The 14,448-nt window shown below is 41.0% G+C and overlaps 1 protein-coding gene and 1 long non-coding RNA gene across 2 annotated transcripts in view; one reads left to right on the top strand and one right to left on the bottom strand.

Moving 5' to 3' along the window:
- Nucleotides 1–14,448, top strand: part of LOC149796448 (uncharacterized) — a 265,169-nt gene that overhangs the window by 111,550 nt on the left and 139,171 nt on the right. The gene's annotated exons all lie outside the window — the stretch shown is intronic.
- On the bottom strand, nucleotides 10,224–12,285 carry LOC149796449 (uncharacterized). The gene is made up of 3 exons (XM_089960161.1): nucleotides 11,009–12,285; nucleotides 10,578–10,876; nucleotides 10,224–10,240 (listed from the first exon to the last, which is right to left on the bottom strand). Exons 1-3 carry the CDS (start codon nucleotides 12,283–12,285, stop codon nucleotides 10,224–10,226), a joined length of 1,593 nt encoding a protein of 530 aa, XP_089816287.1.

Raw genomic sequence — 14,448 nt, 5'->3', positions numbered from 1 at the left:
GTGTGTTGTAGTTATATTCGTGGTTGGAGTAGTAGTAGGTTGTTCAGTTGCAGTGGTAGTTATGGGTGTGGATGTAGTAGATAAGTATGTTGTAGTTTCACTCGTGGTTGGAGTAGTAGTAGGTTGTTCAGTTGCAGTGGTAGTTATGGGTGTGGTTGTAGTAGATAAGTATGTTGTAGTTTCACTCGTGGTTGGAGTAGTAGTAGGTTGTTCAGTTGCAGTGGTAGTTATGGGTGTGGATGTAGTAGATAAGTATGTTGTAGTTTCACTCGTGGTTGGAGTAGTAGTAGGTTGTTCAGTTGCAGTGGTAGTTATGGGTGTGGATGTACTAGATAAGTATGTTGTAGTTTTAGTCGTGGTTGGAGTAGTAGTAGGTTGTTCAGTTGCAGTGGTAGTTATGGGTGTGGTTGTAGTAGATAGGTGTGTTGTAGTTATAGTCGTGGTTGGAGTAGTAGTAGGTTGTTCAGTTGCAGTGGTAGTTATGGGTGTGGATGTAGTAGATAAGTATGTTGTAGTTTCACTCGTGGTTGGAGTAGTAGTAGGTTGTTCAGTTGCAGTGGTAGTTTTGGGTGTGGATGTAGTAGATAAGTATGTTGTAGTTTCACTCGTGGTTGGATTAGTAGTAGGTTGTTCAGTTGCAGTGGTAGTTTTGGGTGTGGATGTACTAGATAAGTATGTTGTAGTTTCACTCGTGGTTGGAGTAGTAGTAGGTTGTTCAGGTGCAGAGGTAGTTATGGGTGTGGATGTACTAGATAAGTGTGTTGTAGTTATAGTCGTTTTTGGAGTAGTGGTAGGTTGTTCAGTTGCAGTGGTAGTTATTGGTGTGGTTGTAGTAGATAAGTGTGTTGTAGTTTCACTCGTGGTTGGAGTAGTAGTAGGTTGTTCAGTTGCAGTGGTAGTTATGGGTGTGGATGTAGTAGATAAGTGTGTTGTAGTTTCACTCTTAGTTGGAGTAGTAGTAGGTTGTTCAGTTGCAGTGGTAGTTATGGGTGTGGATGTAGTAGATAAGTATGTTGTAGTTTCACTCGTGGTTGGATTAGTAGTAGGTTGTTCAGTTGCAGTGGTAGTTATGGGTGTGGTTGTAGTAGATAAGTGTGTTGTAGTTATAGTCGTGGTTGGAGTAGTAGTAGGTTGTTCAGTTGCAGTGGTAGTTATGGGTGTGGATGTACTAGATAAGTATGTTGTAGTTTCAGTCGTGGTTGGAGTAATAGCAGGTTGTTCAGTTGCAGTGGTAGTTATGGGTGTGGATGTAGTAGATAAGTGTGTTGTAGTTACAGTCGTTTTTTGAGTAGTGGTAGGATGTTCAGTTGCAGTGGTAGTTGTGGGTGTGGTTGTAGTAGATAAGTATGTTGTAGTTTCACTCGTGGTTGGAGTAGTAGTAGGTTGTTCAGTTGCAGTGGTAGTTTTGGGTGTGGATGTAGTAGATAAGTATGTTGTAGTTTCACTCGTGGTTGGATTAGTAGTAGGTTGTTCAGTTGCAGTGGTAGTTTTGGGTGTGGATGTACTAGATAAGTATGTTGTAGTTTCACTCGTGGTTGGAGTAGTAGTAGGTTGTTCAGTTGCAGAGGTAGTTATGGGTGTGGATGTACTAGATAAGTGTGTTGTAGTTATAGTCGTTTTTGGAGTAGTGGTAGGTTGTTCAGTTGCAGTGGTAGTTATGGGTGTGGTTGTAGTAGATAAGTGTGTTGTAGTTTCACTCGTGGTTGGAGTAGTAGTAGGTTGTTCAGTTGCAGTGGTAGTTATGGGTGTGGATGTAGTAGATAAGTGTGTTGTAGTTTCACTCTCAGTTGGAGTAGTAGTAGGTTGTTCAGTTGCAGTGGTAGTTATGGGTGTGGATGTAGTAGATAAGTATGTTGTAGTTTCACTCGTGGTTGGATTAGTAGTAGGTTGTTCAGTTGCAGTGGTAGTTTTGGGTGTGGATGTACTAGATAAGTATGTTATAGTTTCACTCGTGGTTGGAGTAGTAGTAGGTTGTTCAGTTGCAGAGGTAGTTATGGGTGTGGATGTACTAGATAAGTATGTTGTAGTTTGAGTCGTGGTTGGAGTAGTAGTAGGTTGTTCAGTAGCAGTGGTAGTTATGGGTGTGGATGTACTAGATAAGTATGTTGTAGTTTCACTCGTGGTTGGAGTAGTAGTAGGTTGTTCAGTTGCAGAGGTAGTTATGGGTGTGGATGTACTAGATAAGTGTGTTGTAGTTATAGTCGTTTTTGGAGTAGTGGTAGGTTGTTCAGTTGCAGTGGTAGTTATGGGTGTGGTTGTAGTAGATAAGTATGATGTAGTTTTTGTCGTGGTCGGAGTAGTGGTAGGATGTTCAGTTGCAGTGGTAGTTATGGGTGTGGATGTAGTAGATAAGTGTGTTGTAGTTATAGTCGTGGTTGGAGTAGTAGTAGGTTGTTCAGTTGCTGCCGTAGTTATGGGTGTGGATGTAGTAGATAAGTGTGTTGTAGTTATAGTCGTGGTTGGAGTAGTAGTAGGTTGTTCAGTTGCAGTGGTTGTTATGGGTGTTGATGTAGTAGATAAGTATGTTATAGTTTCACTCGTGGTTGGAGTAGTACTAGGTTGTTCAGTTGCAGTGGTAGTTATGGGTGTGGATGTACTAGATAAGTATGTTGTAGTTTTAGTCGTGGTTGGAGTAATAGCAGGTTGTTCAGTTGCAGTGGTAGTTATGGGTGTGGATGTAGTAGATAAGTGTGTTGTAGTTATAGTCGTTTTTTGAGTAGTGGTAGGATGTTCAGTTGCAGTGGTAGTTGTGGGTGTGGTTGTAGTAGATAAGTATGTTGTAGTTTCACTCGTGGTTGGAGTAGTAGTAGGTTGTTCAGTTGCAGTGGTAGTTATGGGTGTGGTTGTAGTAGATAAGTGTGTTGTAGTTTTAGTCGTGGTTGGAGTAGTAGTAGGTTGTTCAGTAGCAGTGGTAGTTATGGGTGTGGATGTAGTAGATAAGTATGTTGTAGTTTTAGTCGTGGTTGGATTCGTGGTAGGATGTTCAGTTGCAGTGGTAGTTATGGGTGTGGATGTAGTAGATAAGTGTGTTGTAGTTATAGTCGTGGCTGGAGTAGTAGTAGGTTGTTCAGTAGCAGTGGCAGTTATGGGTGTGGATGTAGTAGATAAGTGTGTTGTAGTTATAGTCGTGGCTGGAGTAGTAGTAGGTTGTTCAGTAGCAGTGGCAGTTATGGGTGTGGATGTAGTAGATAAGTATGTTGTAGTTTTAGTCGTGGTTGGAGTAGTAGTAGGTTGTTCAGTTGCAGTGGTAGTTATGGGTGTGGATGTAGTAGATAAGTGTGTTGTAGTTATATTCGTGGTTGGAGTAGTAGTAGGTTGTTCAGTTGCAGTGGTAGTTATGGGTGTGGATGTAGTAGATAAGTATGTTGTAGTTTTAGTCGTGGTTGGAGTAGTAGTAGGTTGTTCAGTTGCAGTGGTAGTTATGGGTGTGGATGTAGTAGATAAGTTTGTTGTAGTTATATTCGTGCTTGGAGTAGTAGTAGGTTGCTCAGTTGCAGTGGTAGTTATGGGTGTGGATGTAGTAGATAAGTATGTTGTAGTTTCACTCGTGGTTGGATTAGTAGTAGGTTGTTCAGTTGTAGTGGTAGTTATGGGTGTGGATGTACTAGATAAGTATGTTGTAGTTTCACTCGTGGTTGGAGTAGTAGTAGGTTGTTCAGTAGCAGTGGTAGTTATGGGTGTGGATGTACTAGATAAGTATGTTGTAGTTTTAGTCGTGGTTGGAGTAGTAGTAGGTTGTTCAGTTGCAGTGGTAGTTATGGGTGTGGTTGTAGTAGATAAGTATGTTGTAGTTTCACTCGTGGTTGGAGTAGTAGTAGGTTGTTCAGTTGCAGTGGTAGTTATGGGTGTGGATGTAGTAGATAAGTATGTTGTAGTTTCACTCGTGGTTGGAGTAGTAGTAGGTTGTTCAGTTGCAGTGGTAGTTATGGGTGTGGATGTACTAGATAAGTATGTTGTAGTTTTAGTCGTGGTTGGAGTAGTAGTAGGTTGTTCAGTTGCAGTGGTAGTTATGGGTGTGGTTGTAGTAGATAGGTGTGTTGTAGTTATAGTCGTGGTTGGAGTAGTAGTAGGTTGTTCAGTTGCAGTGGTAGTTATGGGTGTAGATGTACTAGATAAGTATGTTGTAGTTTTAGTCGTGGTTGGAGTAGTAGTAGGTTGTTCAGTTGCAGTGGTAGTTATGGGTGTGGTTGTAGTAGATAAGTGTGTTGTAGTTATAGTCGTGGTTGGAGTAGTAGTAGGTTGTTCAGTTGCAGTGGTAGTTATGGGTGTGGATGTACTAGATAAGTATGTTGTAGTTTTAGTCGTGGTTGGAGTAATAGCAGGTTGTTCAGTTGCAGTGGTAGTTATGGGTGTGGATGTAGTAGATAAGTGTGTTGTAGTTATAGTCGTTTTTTGAGTAGTGGTAGGATGTTCAGTTGCAGTGGTAGTTGTGGGTGTGGTTGTAGTAGATAAGTATGTTGTAGTTTCACTCGTAGTTGGAGTAGTAGTAGGTTGTTCAATTGCAGTGGTAGTTATGGGTGTGGTTGTAGTAGATAAGTGTGTTCTAGTTTTAGTCGTGGTTGGAGTAGTAGTAGGTTGTTCAGTAGCAGTGGTAGTGATGGGTGTGGATGTAGTAGATAAGTATGTTGTAGTTTTAGTCGTGGTTGGATTCGTGGTAGGATGTTCAGTTGCAGTGGTAGTTATGGGTGTGGATGTAGTAGATAAGTGTGTTGTAGTTATAGTCGTGGCTGGAGTAGTAGTAGGTTGTTCAGTAGCAGTGGCAGTTATGGGTGTGGATGTAGTAGATAAGTATGTTGTAGTTTTAGTCGTGGTTGGAGTAGTAGTAGGTTGTTCAGTTGCAGTGGTAGTTATGGGTGTGGATGTAGTAGATAAGTTTGTTGTTGTTATATTCGTGGTTGGATTAGTAGTAGGTTGTTCAGTTGTAGTGGTAGTTATGGGTGTGGATGTACTAGATAAGTATGTTGTAGTTTCACTCGTGGTTGGAGTAGTAGTAGGTTGTTCAGTAGCAGTGGTAGTTATGGGTGTGGATGTACTAGATAAGTATGTTGTAGTTTTAGTCGTGGTTGGAGTAGTAGTAGGTTGTTCAGTTGCAGTGGTAGTTATGGGTGTGGTTGTAGTAGATAAGTATGTTGTAGTTTCACTCGTGGTTGGAGTAGTAGTAGGTTGTTCAGTTGCAGTGATAGTTATGGGTGTGGATGTAGTAGATAAGTATGTTGTAGTTTCACTCGTGGTTGGAGTAGTAGTAGGTTGTTCAGTTGCAGTGGTAGTTATGGGTGTGGATGTACTAGATAAGTATGTTGTAGTTTTAGTCGTGGTTGGAGTAGTAGTAGGTTGTTCAGTTGCAGTGGTTGTTATGGGTGTGGTTGTAGTAGATAGGTGTGTTGTAGTTATAGTCGTGGTTGGAGTAGTAGTAGGTTGTTCAGTTGCAGTGGTAGTTATGGGTGTAGATGTACTAGATAAGTATGTTGTAGTTTTAGTCGTGGTTGGAGTAGTAGTAGGTTGTTCAGTTGCAGTGGTAGTTATGGGTGTGGTTGTAGTAGATAAGTTTGTTGTAGTTATAGTCGTGGTTGGAGTAGTAGTAGGTTGTTCAGTTGCAGCGGTAGTTATGGGTGTGGATGTACTAGATAAGTATGTTGTAGTTTTAGTCGTGGTTTGAGTAATAGCAGGTTGTTCAGTTGCAGTGGTAGTTATGGGTGTGGATGTAGTAGATAAGTGTGTTGTAGTTTCACTCGTAGTTGGAGTAGTAGGAGGTTGTTCAGTTGCAGTGGTAGTTTTGGGTGTGGATGTAGTAGATAAGTATGTTGTAGTTTCACTCGTGGTTGGATTAGTAGTAGGTTGTTCAGTTGCAGTGGTAGTTTTGGGTGTGGATGTACTAGATAAGTATTTTGTAGTTTCACTCGTGGTTGGAGTAGTAGTAGGTTGTTCAGTTGCAGAGGTAGTTATGGGTGTGGATGTACTAGATAAGTGTGTTGTAGTTATAGTCGTTTTTGGAGTAGTGGTAGGTTGTTCAGTTGCAGTGGTAGTTATGGGTGTGGTTGTAGTAGATAAGTGTGTTGTAGTTTCACTCGTGGTTGGAGTAGTAGTAGGTTGTTCAGTTGCAGTGGTAGTTATGGGTGTGGATGTAGTAGATAAGTGTGTTGTAGTTTCACTCTTAGTTGGAGTACTGGTAGGTTGTTCAGTTGCAGTGGTAGTTATGGGTGTGGATGTAGTAGATAAGTATGTTGTAGTTTCACTCGTGGTTGGAGTAGTAGTAGGTTGTTCAGTTGCAGAGGTAGTTATGGGTGTGGATGTACTAGATAAGTGTGTTGTAGTTATAGTCGTTTTTGGAGTAGTGGTAGGTTGTTCAGTTGCTGTGGTAGTTGTGGGTGTGGTTGTAGTAGATAAGTGTGTTGTAGTTTCACTCGTGGTTGGAGTAGTAGTAGGTCGTTCAGTTGCAGTGGTAGTTATGGGTGTGGATGTAGTAGATAAGTATGTTGTAGTTTCACTCTTAGTTGGAGTAGTAGTAGGTTGTTCAGTTGCAGTGGTAGTTATGGGTGTGGATGTAGTAGATAAGTATGTTGTAGTTTCACTCGTGGTTGGATTAGTAGTAGGTTGTTCAGTTGCAGTGGTAGTTATGGGTGTGGATGTACTAGATAAGTATGTTGTAGTTTTACTCTTAGTTGGAGTAGTAGTAGGTTGTTCAGTTGCAGAGGTAGTTATGGGTGTGGATGTACTAGATAAGTATGTTGTAGTTTGAGTCGTGGTTGGAGTAGTAGTAGGTTGTTCAGTAGCAGTGGTAGTTATGGGTGTGGATGTACTAGATAAGTATGTTGTAGTTTCACTCGTGGTTGGAGTAGTAGTAGGTTGTTCAGTTGCAGAGGTAGTTATGGGTGTGGATGTACTAGATAAGTGTGTTGTAGTTATAGTCGTTTTTGGAGTAGTGGTAGGTTGTTCAGTTGCTGTGGTAGTTGTGGGTGTGGTTGTAGTAGATAGGTGTGTTGTAGTTTCACTCGTGGTTGGAGTAGTAGTAGGTTGTTCAGTTGCAGTGGTAGTTATGGGTGCTGATGTAGTAGATAAGTATGTTGTAGTTTCACTCTTCGTTGGAGTAGTAGTAGGTTGTTCAGTTGCAGTGGTAGTTATGGGTGTGGATGTAGTAGATAAGTATGTTGTAGTTTCACTCGTGGTTGGATTAGTAGTAGGTTGTTCAGTTGCAGTGGTAGTTATGGGTGTGGATGTACTAGATAAGTATGTTGTAGTTTTACTCTTAGTTGGAATAGTAGTAGGTTGTTCAGTTGCAGTGGTAGTTATGGGTGTGGATGTAGTAGATAAGTATGTTGTAGTTTCACTCGTGGTTGGATTAGTAGTAGGTTGTTCAGTTGCAGTGGTAGTTTTGGGTGTGGATGTACTAGATAAGTATGTTATAGTTTCACTCGTGGTTGGAGTAGTAGTAGGTTGTTCAGTTGCAGAGGTAGTTATGGGTGTGGATGTACTAGATAAGTATGTTGTAGTTTGAGTCGTGGTTGGAGTAGTAGTAGGTTGTTCAGTTGCAGTGGTAGTTATGGGTGTGGATGTACTAGATAAGTGTGTTGTAGTTATAGTCGTTTTTGGAGTAGTGGTAGGTTGTTCAGTTGCAGTGGTAGTTATGGGTGTGGATGTAGTAGATAAGTGTGTTGTAGTTATAGTCGTGGTTGGAGTAGTAGTAGGTTGTTCAGTTGCAGTGGTAGTTATGGGTGTGGTTGTAGTAGATAAGTGTGTTGTAGTTATAGTCGTTTTTGGGTTAGTGGTAGGTTGTTCAGTTTCTGTGGTAGTTATGGGTGTGGATGTAGTAGATACGTGAGTTGTAGTTATAGTCGTGGTTGGAGTAGTAGTAGGTTGTTCAGTTGCAGTGGTAGTTATGGGTGTGGTTGTAGTAGAGAGGTGTGTTGTAGGTTTTGTCATGGTTAGAGTAGTGGTAGGTTGTTCATTTGCAGTGGTAGTTATGTGTGTCGTTGTAGTAGATAAGTATGTTGTAGTTTTAGTCGTGGTTGGAGCAGTAGTAGGTTGTTCAGTTGCTGTGGTAGTTGTGGGTGTGGTTGTAGTAGATAAGTGTGTTGTAGTTTCACTCGTGGTTGGAGTAATAGTAGGTTGTTCAGTTGCAGTGGTAGTTATGGGTGTGGATGTACTAGATAAGTATGTTGTAGTTTCACTCGTGGTTGGAGTAGTAGTAGGTTGTTCAGTTGCAGAGGTAGTTATGGGTGTGGATGTACTAGATAAGTATGTTGTAGTTTGAGTCGTGGTTGTAGTAGTAGTAGGTTGTTCAGTAGCAGTGGTAGTTATGGGTGTGGATGTAGTAGATAAGTGTGTTGTAGTTATAGTCGTTTTTGGAGTAGTGGTAGGTTGTTCAGTTGCATTGGTAGTTATGGGTGTGGTTGTAGTAGATAAGTATGATGTATTTTTTGTCGTGGTCGGAGTAGTGGTAGGATGTTCAGTTGCAGTGGTAGTTATGGGTGTGGATGTAGTAGATAAGTGTGTTGTAGTTATAGTCGTTTTGGGAGTAGTGGTAGGTTGTTCAGTTGCATTGGTAGTTATGGGTGTGGTTGTAGTAGATAAGTATGATGTAGTTTTTGTCGTGGTCGGAGTAGTGGTAGGATGTTCAGTTGCAGTGGTAGTTATGGGTGTGGATGTAGTAGATAAGTGTGTTGTAGTTATAGTCGTTTTTGGAGTAGTGGTAGGTTGTTCAGTTGCAGTGGTAGTTATGGGTGTGGTTGTAGTAGATAAGTATGATGTAGTTTTTGTCGTGGTCGGAGTAGTGGTAGGATGTTCAGTTGCAGTGGTAGTTATGGGTGTGAATGTAGTAGATAAGTGTGTTGTAGTTTCACTCGTGGTTGGAGTAGTAGTAGGTTGTTCAGTTGCAGTGGTAGTTATGGGTGTGGATGTACTAGATAAGTATGTTGTAGTTATAGTCGTGGTTGGAGTAGTAGTAGGTTGTTCAGTTGCAGTGGTAGTTATGGGTGCGGATGTAGTAGATAAGTATGTTATAGTTTCACTCGTGGTTGGAGTAGTAGTAGGTTGTTCAGTTGCAGTGGTAGTTATGGGTGTGGATGTAGTAGATAAGTGTGTTGTAGTTATAGTCGTGGTTGGAGTAGTAGTAGGTTGTTCAGTTGCAGTGGTAGTTATGGGTGTGGATGTAGTAGATAAGTATGTTATAGTTTCACTCGTGGTTGGAGTAGTAGTAGGTTGTTCAGTATCAGTGGTAGTTATGGGTGTGGATGTAGTAGATAAGTGTGTTGTAGTTATAGTCGTTTTTGGAGTAGTGGTAGCTTGTTCAGTGTCTGTGGTAGTTATGGGTGTGGATGTAGTAGATAAGTGTGTTGTAGTTAATGTGGTGTTTGAAGTAGTGATAGGTTGTTCAGTTTCAGTGGTAGTTATGGGTGTGGTTGTAATAGATAAGTGTGTTGTAGGTTTAGTTATGGTTGGAGTAGTGGTAGGTTGTTCATTTGCAGTGGTAGTTATGGGTGTGGTTGTAGTAGTTAAATATGTTGTAGTTTTATTCGTGGTTAGAGTAGTAGTAGGTTGTTCAGTTGCAGTGGTAGTTATGGGTGTGGTTGTAGTAGATAAGTGTGTTGTAGTTATAGTCGTGGTTGGAGTAGTAGTAGGTTGTTCAGTTGCAGCGGTAGTTATGGGTGTGGATGTACTAGATAAGTATGTTGTAGTTTTAGTCGTGGTTGGAGTAATAGCAGGTTGTTCAGTTGCAGGGGTAGTTATGGGTGTGGATGTAGTAGATAAGTGTGTTGTAGTTATAGTCGTTTTTTGAGTAGTGGTAGGATGTTCAGTTGCAGTGGTAGTTGTGGGTGTGGTTGTAGTAGATAAGTATGTTGTAGTTTCACTCGTGGTTGGAGTAGTAGTAGGTTGTTCAGTTGCAGTGGTAGTTATGGGTGTGGATGTAGTAGATAAGTATGTTGTAGTTTCACTCGTAGTTGGAGTAGTAGTAGGTTGTTCAGTTGCAGTGGTAGTTATGGGTGTGGATGTAGTAGATAAGTATGTTGTAGTTTCACTCGTAGTTGGAGTAGTAGGAGGTTGTTCAGTTGCAGTGGTAGTTTTGGGTGTGGATGTAGTAGATAAGTATGTTGTAGTTTCACTCGTGGTTGGATTAGTAGTAGGTTGTTCAGTTGCAGTGGTAGTTTTGGGTGTGGATGTACTAGATAAGTATTTTGTAGTTTCACTCGTGGTTGGAGTAGTAGTAGGTTGTTCAGTTGCAGAGGTAGTTATGGGTGTGGATGTACTAGATAAGTGTGTTGTAGTTATAGTCGTTTTTGGAGTAGTGGTAGGTTGTTCAGTTGCAGTGGTAGTTATGGGTGTGGTTGTAGTAGATAAGTGTGTTGTAGTTTCACTCGTGGTTGGAGTAGTAGTAGGTTGTTCAGTTGCAGTGATAGTTATGGGTGTGGATGTAGTAGATAAGTGTGTTGTAGTTTCACTCTTAGTTGGAGTACTGGTAGGTTGTTCAGTTGCAGTGGTAGTTATGGGTGTGGATGTAGTAGATAAGTATGTTGTAGTTTCACTCGTGGTTGGAGTAGTAGTAGGTTGTTCAGTTGCAGAGGTAGTTATGGGTGTGGATGTACTAGATAAGTGTGTTGTAGTTATAGTCGTTTTTGGAGTAGTGGTAGGTTGTTCAGTTGCTGTGGTAGTTGTGGGTGTGGTTGTAGTAGATAAGTGTGTTGTAGTTTCACTCGTGGTTGGAGTAGTAGTAGGTTGTTCAGTTGCAGTGGTAGTTATGGGTGTGGATGTAGTAGATAAGTATGTTGTAGTTTCACTCTTAGTTGGAGTAGTAGTAGGTTGTTCAGTTGCAGTGGTAGTTAGGGGTGTGGATGTAGTAGATAAGTATGTTGTAGTTTCACTCGTGGTTGGATTAGTAGTAGGTTGTTCAGTTGCAGTGGTAGTTATGGGTGTGGATGTACTAGATAAGTATGTTGTAGTTTTACTCTTAGTTGGAGTAGTAGTAGGTTGTTCAGTTGCAGAGGTAGTTATGGGTGTGGATGTACTAGATAAGTATGTTGTAGTTTGAGTCGTGGTTGGAGTAGTAGTAGGTTGTTCAGTAGCAGTGGTAGTTATGGGTGTGGATGTACTAGATAAGTATGTTGTAGTTTCACTCGTGGTTGGAGTAGTAGTAGGTTGTTCAGTTGCAGAGGTAGTTATGGGTGTGGATGTACTAGATAAGTGTGTTGTAGTTATAGTCGTTTTTGGAGTAGTGGTAGGTTGTTCAGTTGCTGTGGTAGTTGTGGGTGTGGTTGTAGTAGATAAGTGTGTTGTAGTTTCACTCGTGGTTGGAGTAGTAGTAGGTTGTTCAGTTGCAGTGGTAGTTATGGGTGCTGATGTAGTAGATAAGTATGTTGTAGTTTCACTCTTAGTTGGAGTAGTAGTAGGTTGTTCAGTTGCAGTGGTAGTTATGGGTGTGGATGTAGTAGATAAGTATGTTGTAGTTTCACTCGTGGTTGGATTAGTAGTAGGTTGTTCAGTTGCAGTGGTAGTTATGGGTGTGGATGTACTAGATAAGTATGTTGTAGTTTTACTCTTAGTTGGAATAGTAGTAGGTTGTTCAGTTGCAGTGGTAGTTATGGGTGTGGATGTAGTAGATAAGTATGTTGTAGTTTCACTCGTGGTTGGATTAGTAGTAGGTTGTTCAGTTGCAGTGGTAGTTTTGGGTGTGGATGTACTAGATAAGTATGTTATAGTTTCACTCGTGGTTGGAGTAGTAGTAGGTTGTTCAGTTGCAGAGGTAGTTATGGGTGTGGATGTACTAGATAAGTGTGTTGTAGTTATAGTCGTTTTTGGAGTAGTGGTAGGTTGTTCAGTTGCAGTGGTAGTTATGGGTGTGGATGTAGTAGATAAGTGTGTTGTAGTTATAGTCGTGGTTGGAGTAGTAGTAGGTTGTTCAGTTGCAGTGGTAGTTATGGGTGTGGTTGTAGTAGATAAGTATGATGTAGTTTTTGTCGTGGTCGGAGTAGTGGTAGGATGTTCATTTGCAGTGGTAGTTATGGGTGTGGATGTAGTAGATAAGTGTGTTGTAGTTATAGTCGTGGTTGGAGTAGTAGTAGGTTGTTCAGTTGCAGTGGTAGTTATGGGTGTGGTTGTAGTAGATAAGTGTGTTGTAGTTATAGTCGTTTTTGGGTTAGTGGTAGGTTGTTCAGTTTCTGTGGTAGTTATGGGTGTGGATGTAGTAGATACGTGAGTTGTAGTTATAGTCGTGGTTGGAGTAGTAGTAGGTTGTTCAGTTGCAGTGGTAGTTATGGGTGTGGTTGTAGTAGAGAGGTGTGTTGTAGGTTTTGTCATGGTTAGAGTAGTGGTAGGTTGTTCATTTGCAGTGGTAGTTATGTGTGTCGTTGTAGTAGATAAGTATGTTGTAGTTTTAGTCGTGGTTGGAGCAGTAGTAGGTTGTTCAGTTGCTGTGGTAGTTGTGGGTGTGGTTGTAGTAGATAAGTGTGTTGTAGTTTCACTCGTGGTTGGAGTAGTAGTAGGTTGTTCAGTTGCAGTGGTAGTTATGGGTGTGGATGTACTAGATAAGTATGTTGTAGTTTCACTCGTGGTTGGAGTAGTAGTAGGTTGTTCAGTTGCAGAGGTAGTTATGGGTGTGGATGTACTAGATAAGTATGTTGTAGTTTGAGTCGTGGTTGTAGTAGTAGTAGGTTGTTCAGTAGCAGTGGTAGTTATGGGTGTGGATGTAGTAGATAAGTGTGTTGTAGTTATAGTCGTTTTTGGAGTAGTGGTAGGTTGTTCAGTTGCATTGGTAGTTATGGGTGTGGTTGTAGTAGATAAGTATGATGTATTTTTTGTCGTGGTCGGAGTAGTGGTAGGATGTTCAGTTGCAGTGGTAGTTATGGGTGTGGATGTAGTAGATAAGTGTGTTGTAGTTATAGTCGTTTTTGGAGTAGTGGTAGGTTGTTCAGTTGCATTGGTAGTTATGGGTGTGGTTGTAGTAGATAAGTATGATGTAGTTTTTGTCGTGGTCGGAGTAGTGGTAGGATGTTCAGTTGCAGTGGTAGTTATGGGTGTGGATGTAGTAGATAAGTGTGTTGTAGTTATAGTCGTTTTTGGAGTAGTGGTAGGTTGTTCAGTTGCAGTGGTAGTTATGGGTGTGGTTGTAGTAGATAAGTATGATGTAGTTTTTGTCGTGGTCGGAGTAGTGGTAGGATGTTCAGTTGCAGTGGTAGTTATGGGTGTGAATGTAGTAGATAAGTGTGTTGTAGTTTCACTCGTGGTTGGAGTAGTAGTAGGTTGTTCAGTTGCAGTGGTAGTTATGGGTGTGGATGTACTAGATAAGTATGTTGTAGTTATAGTCGTGGTTGGAGTAGTAGTAGGTTGTTCAGTTGCAGTGGTAGTTATGGGTGCGGATGTAGTAGATAAGTATGTTATAGTTTCACTCGTGGTTGGAGTAGTAGTAGGTTGTTCAGTTGCAGTGGTAGTTATGGGTGTGGATGTAGTAGATAAGTGTGTTGTAGTTATAGTCGTGGTTGGAGTAGTAGTAGGTTGTTCAGTTGCAGTGGTAGTTATGGGTGTGGATGTAGTAGATAAGTATGTTATAGTTTCACTCGTGGTTGGAGTAGTAGTAGGTTGTTCAGTAGCAGTGGTAGTTATGGGTGTGGATGTAGTAGATAAGTGTGTTGTAGTTATAGTCGTTTTTGGAGTAGTGGTAGCTTGTTCAGTGTCTGTGGTAGTTATGGGTGTGGATGTAGTAGATAAGTGTGTTGTAGTTAATGTGGTGTTTGAAGTAGTGATAGGTTGTTCAGTTTCAGTGGTAGTTATGGGTGTGGTTGTAATAGATAAGTGTGTTGTAGGTTTAGTTATGGTTGGAGTAGTGGTAGGTTGTTCATTTGCAGTGGTAGTTATGGGTGTGGTTGTAGTAGTTAAATATGTTGTAGTTTTAGTCGTGGTTGGAGTAGTAGTAGGTTGTTCAGTTGCAGTGGTAGTTATGGGTGTGGTTGTAGTAGATAAGTGTGTTGTAGTTATAGTCGTTTTTGGATTAGTGGTAGGTTGTTCAGTTTCTGTGGTAGTTATGGGTGTCGTTGTAGTAGATAAGTATGTTGTAGTTTTAGTCGTGGTTGGAGCAGTAGTAGGTTGTTCAGTTGCAGTGGTAGTTATGGGTGTGGTTGTAGTAGAGAGGTGTGTTGTAGGTTTAGTCATGGTTAGAGTAGTGGTAGGTTGTTCATTTTCAGTGGTAGTTATGGTTGTCGTTGTAGTAGATAAGTATGTTGTAGTTTTAGTCGTGGTTGGAGCAGTAGTAGGTTGTTCAGTTGCTGTGGTAGTTATGGGTGTGGTTGTAGTAGATAAGTGTGTTGTAGTTATAGTCGTGGTCGCAGTAGTAGTAGGTTGTTCAATTGCAGTGTTAGTTATGGGTGTGGTTGTAGTATATATTTGTGTTGTAGTTAATGTCGTGTTTGAAGTAGTTGTAGGTTGTTCATTTGCAGTGGTAGTGGTGGGTACGGATGAAGTAGATAA

The sequence above is a fragment of the Sinohyriopsis cumingii genome, chromosome 6 (genome assembly GCF_028554795.1).
Source record: "Sinohyriopsis cumingii isolate HCF-2022 chromosome 6, ASM2855479v2, whole genome shotgun sequence".
Lineage (NCBI taxonomy): Eukaryota > Metazoa > Mollusca > Bivalvia > Unionida > Unionidae > Sinohyriopsis > Sinohyriopsis cumingii.
The sequence above is the reverse complement of the archived record's forward strand: the minus strand, read 5'-3'. Positions and strand labels throughout refer to the sequence as shown.

Bases quoted from the DNA above. Each gene is read 5' to 3' on its own strand.
- LOC149796449 (XM_089960161.1), bottom strand. From the start codon at position 12,285: ATGACAAAACCTACAACACACCTCTCTACTACAACCACACCCATAACT. The intron at 10,877-11,008 runs ATACTTATCTAG...TGCAACTGAACA, and splicing joins ACCACGACTCAAACTACAAC to ACCTACTACTAATCCAACCA.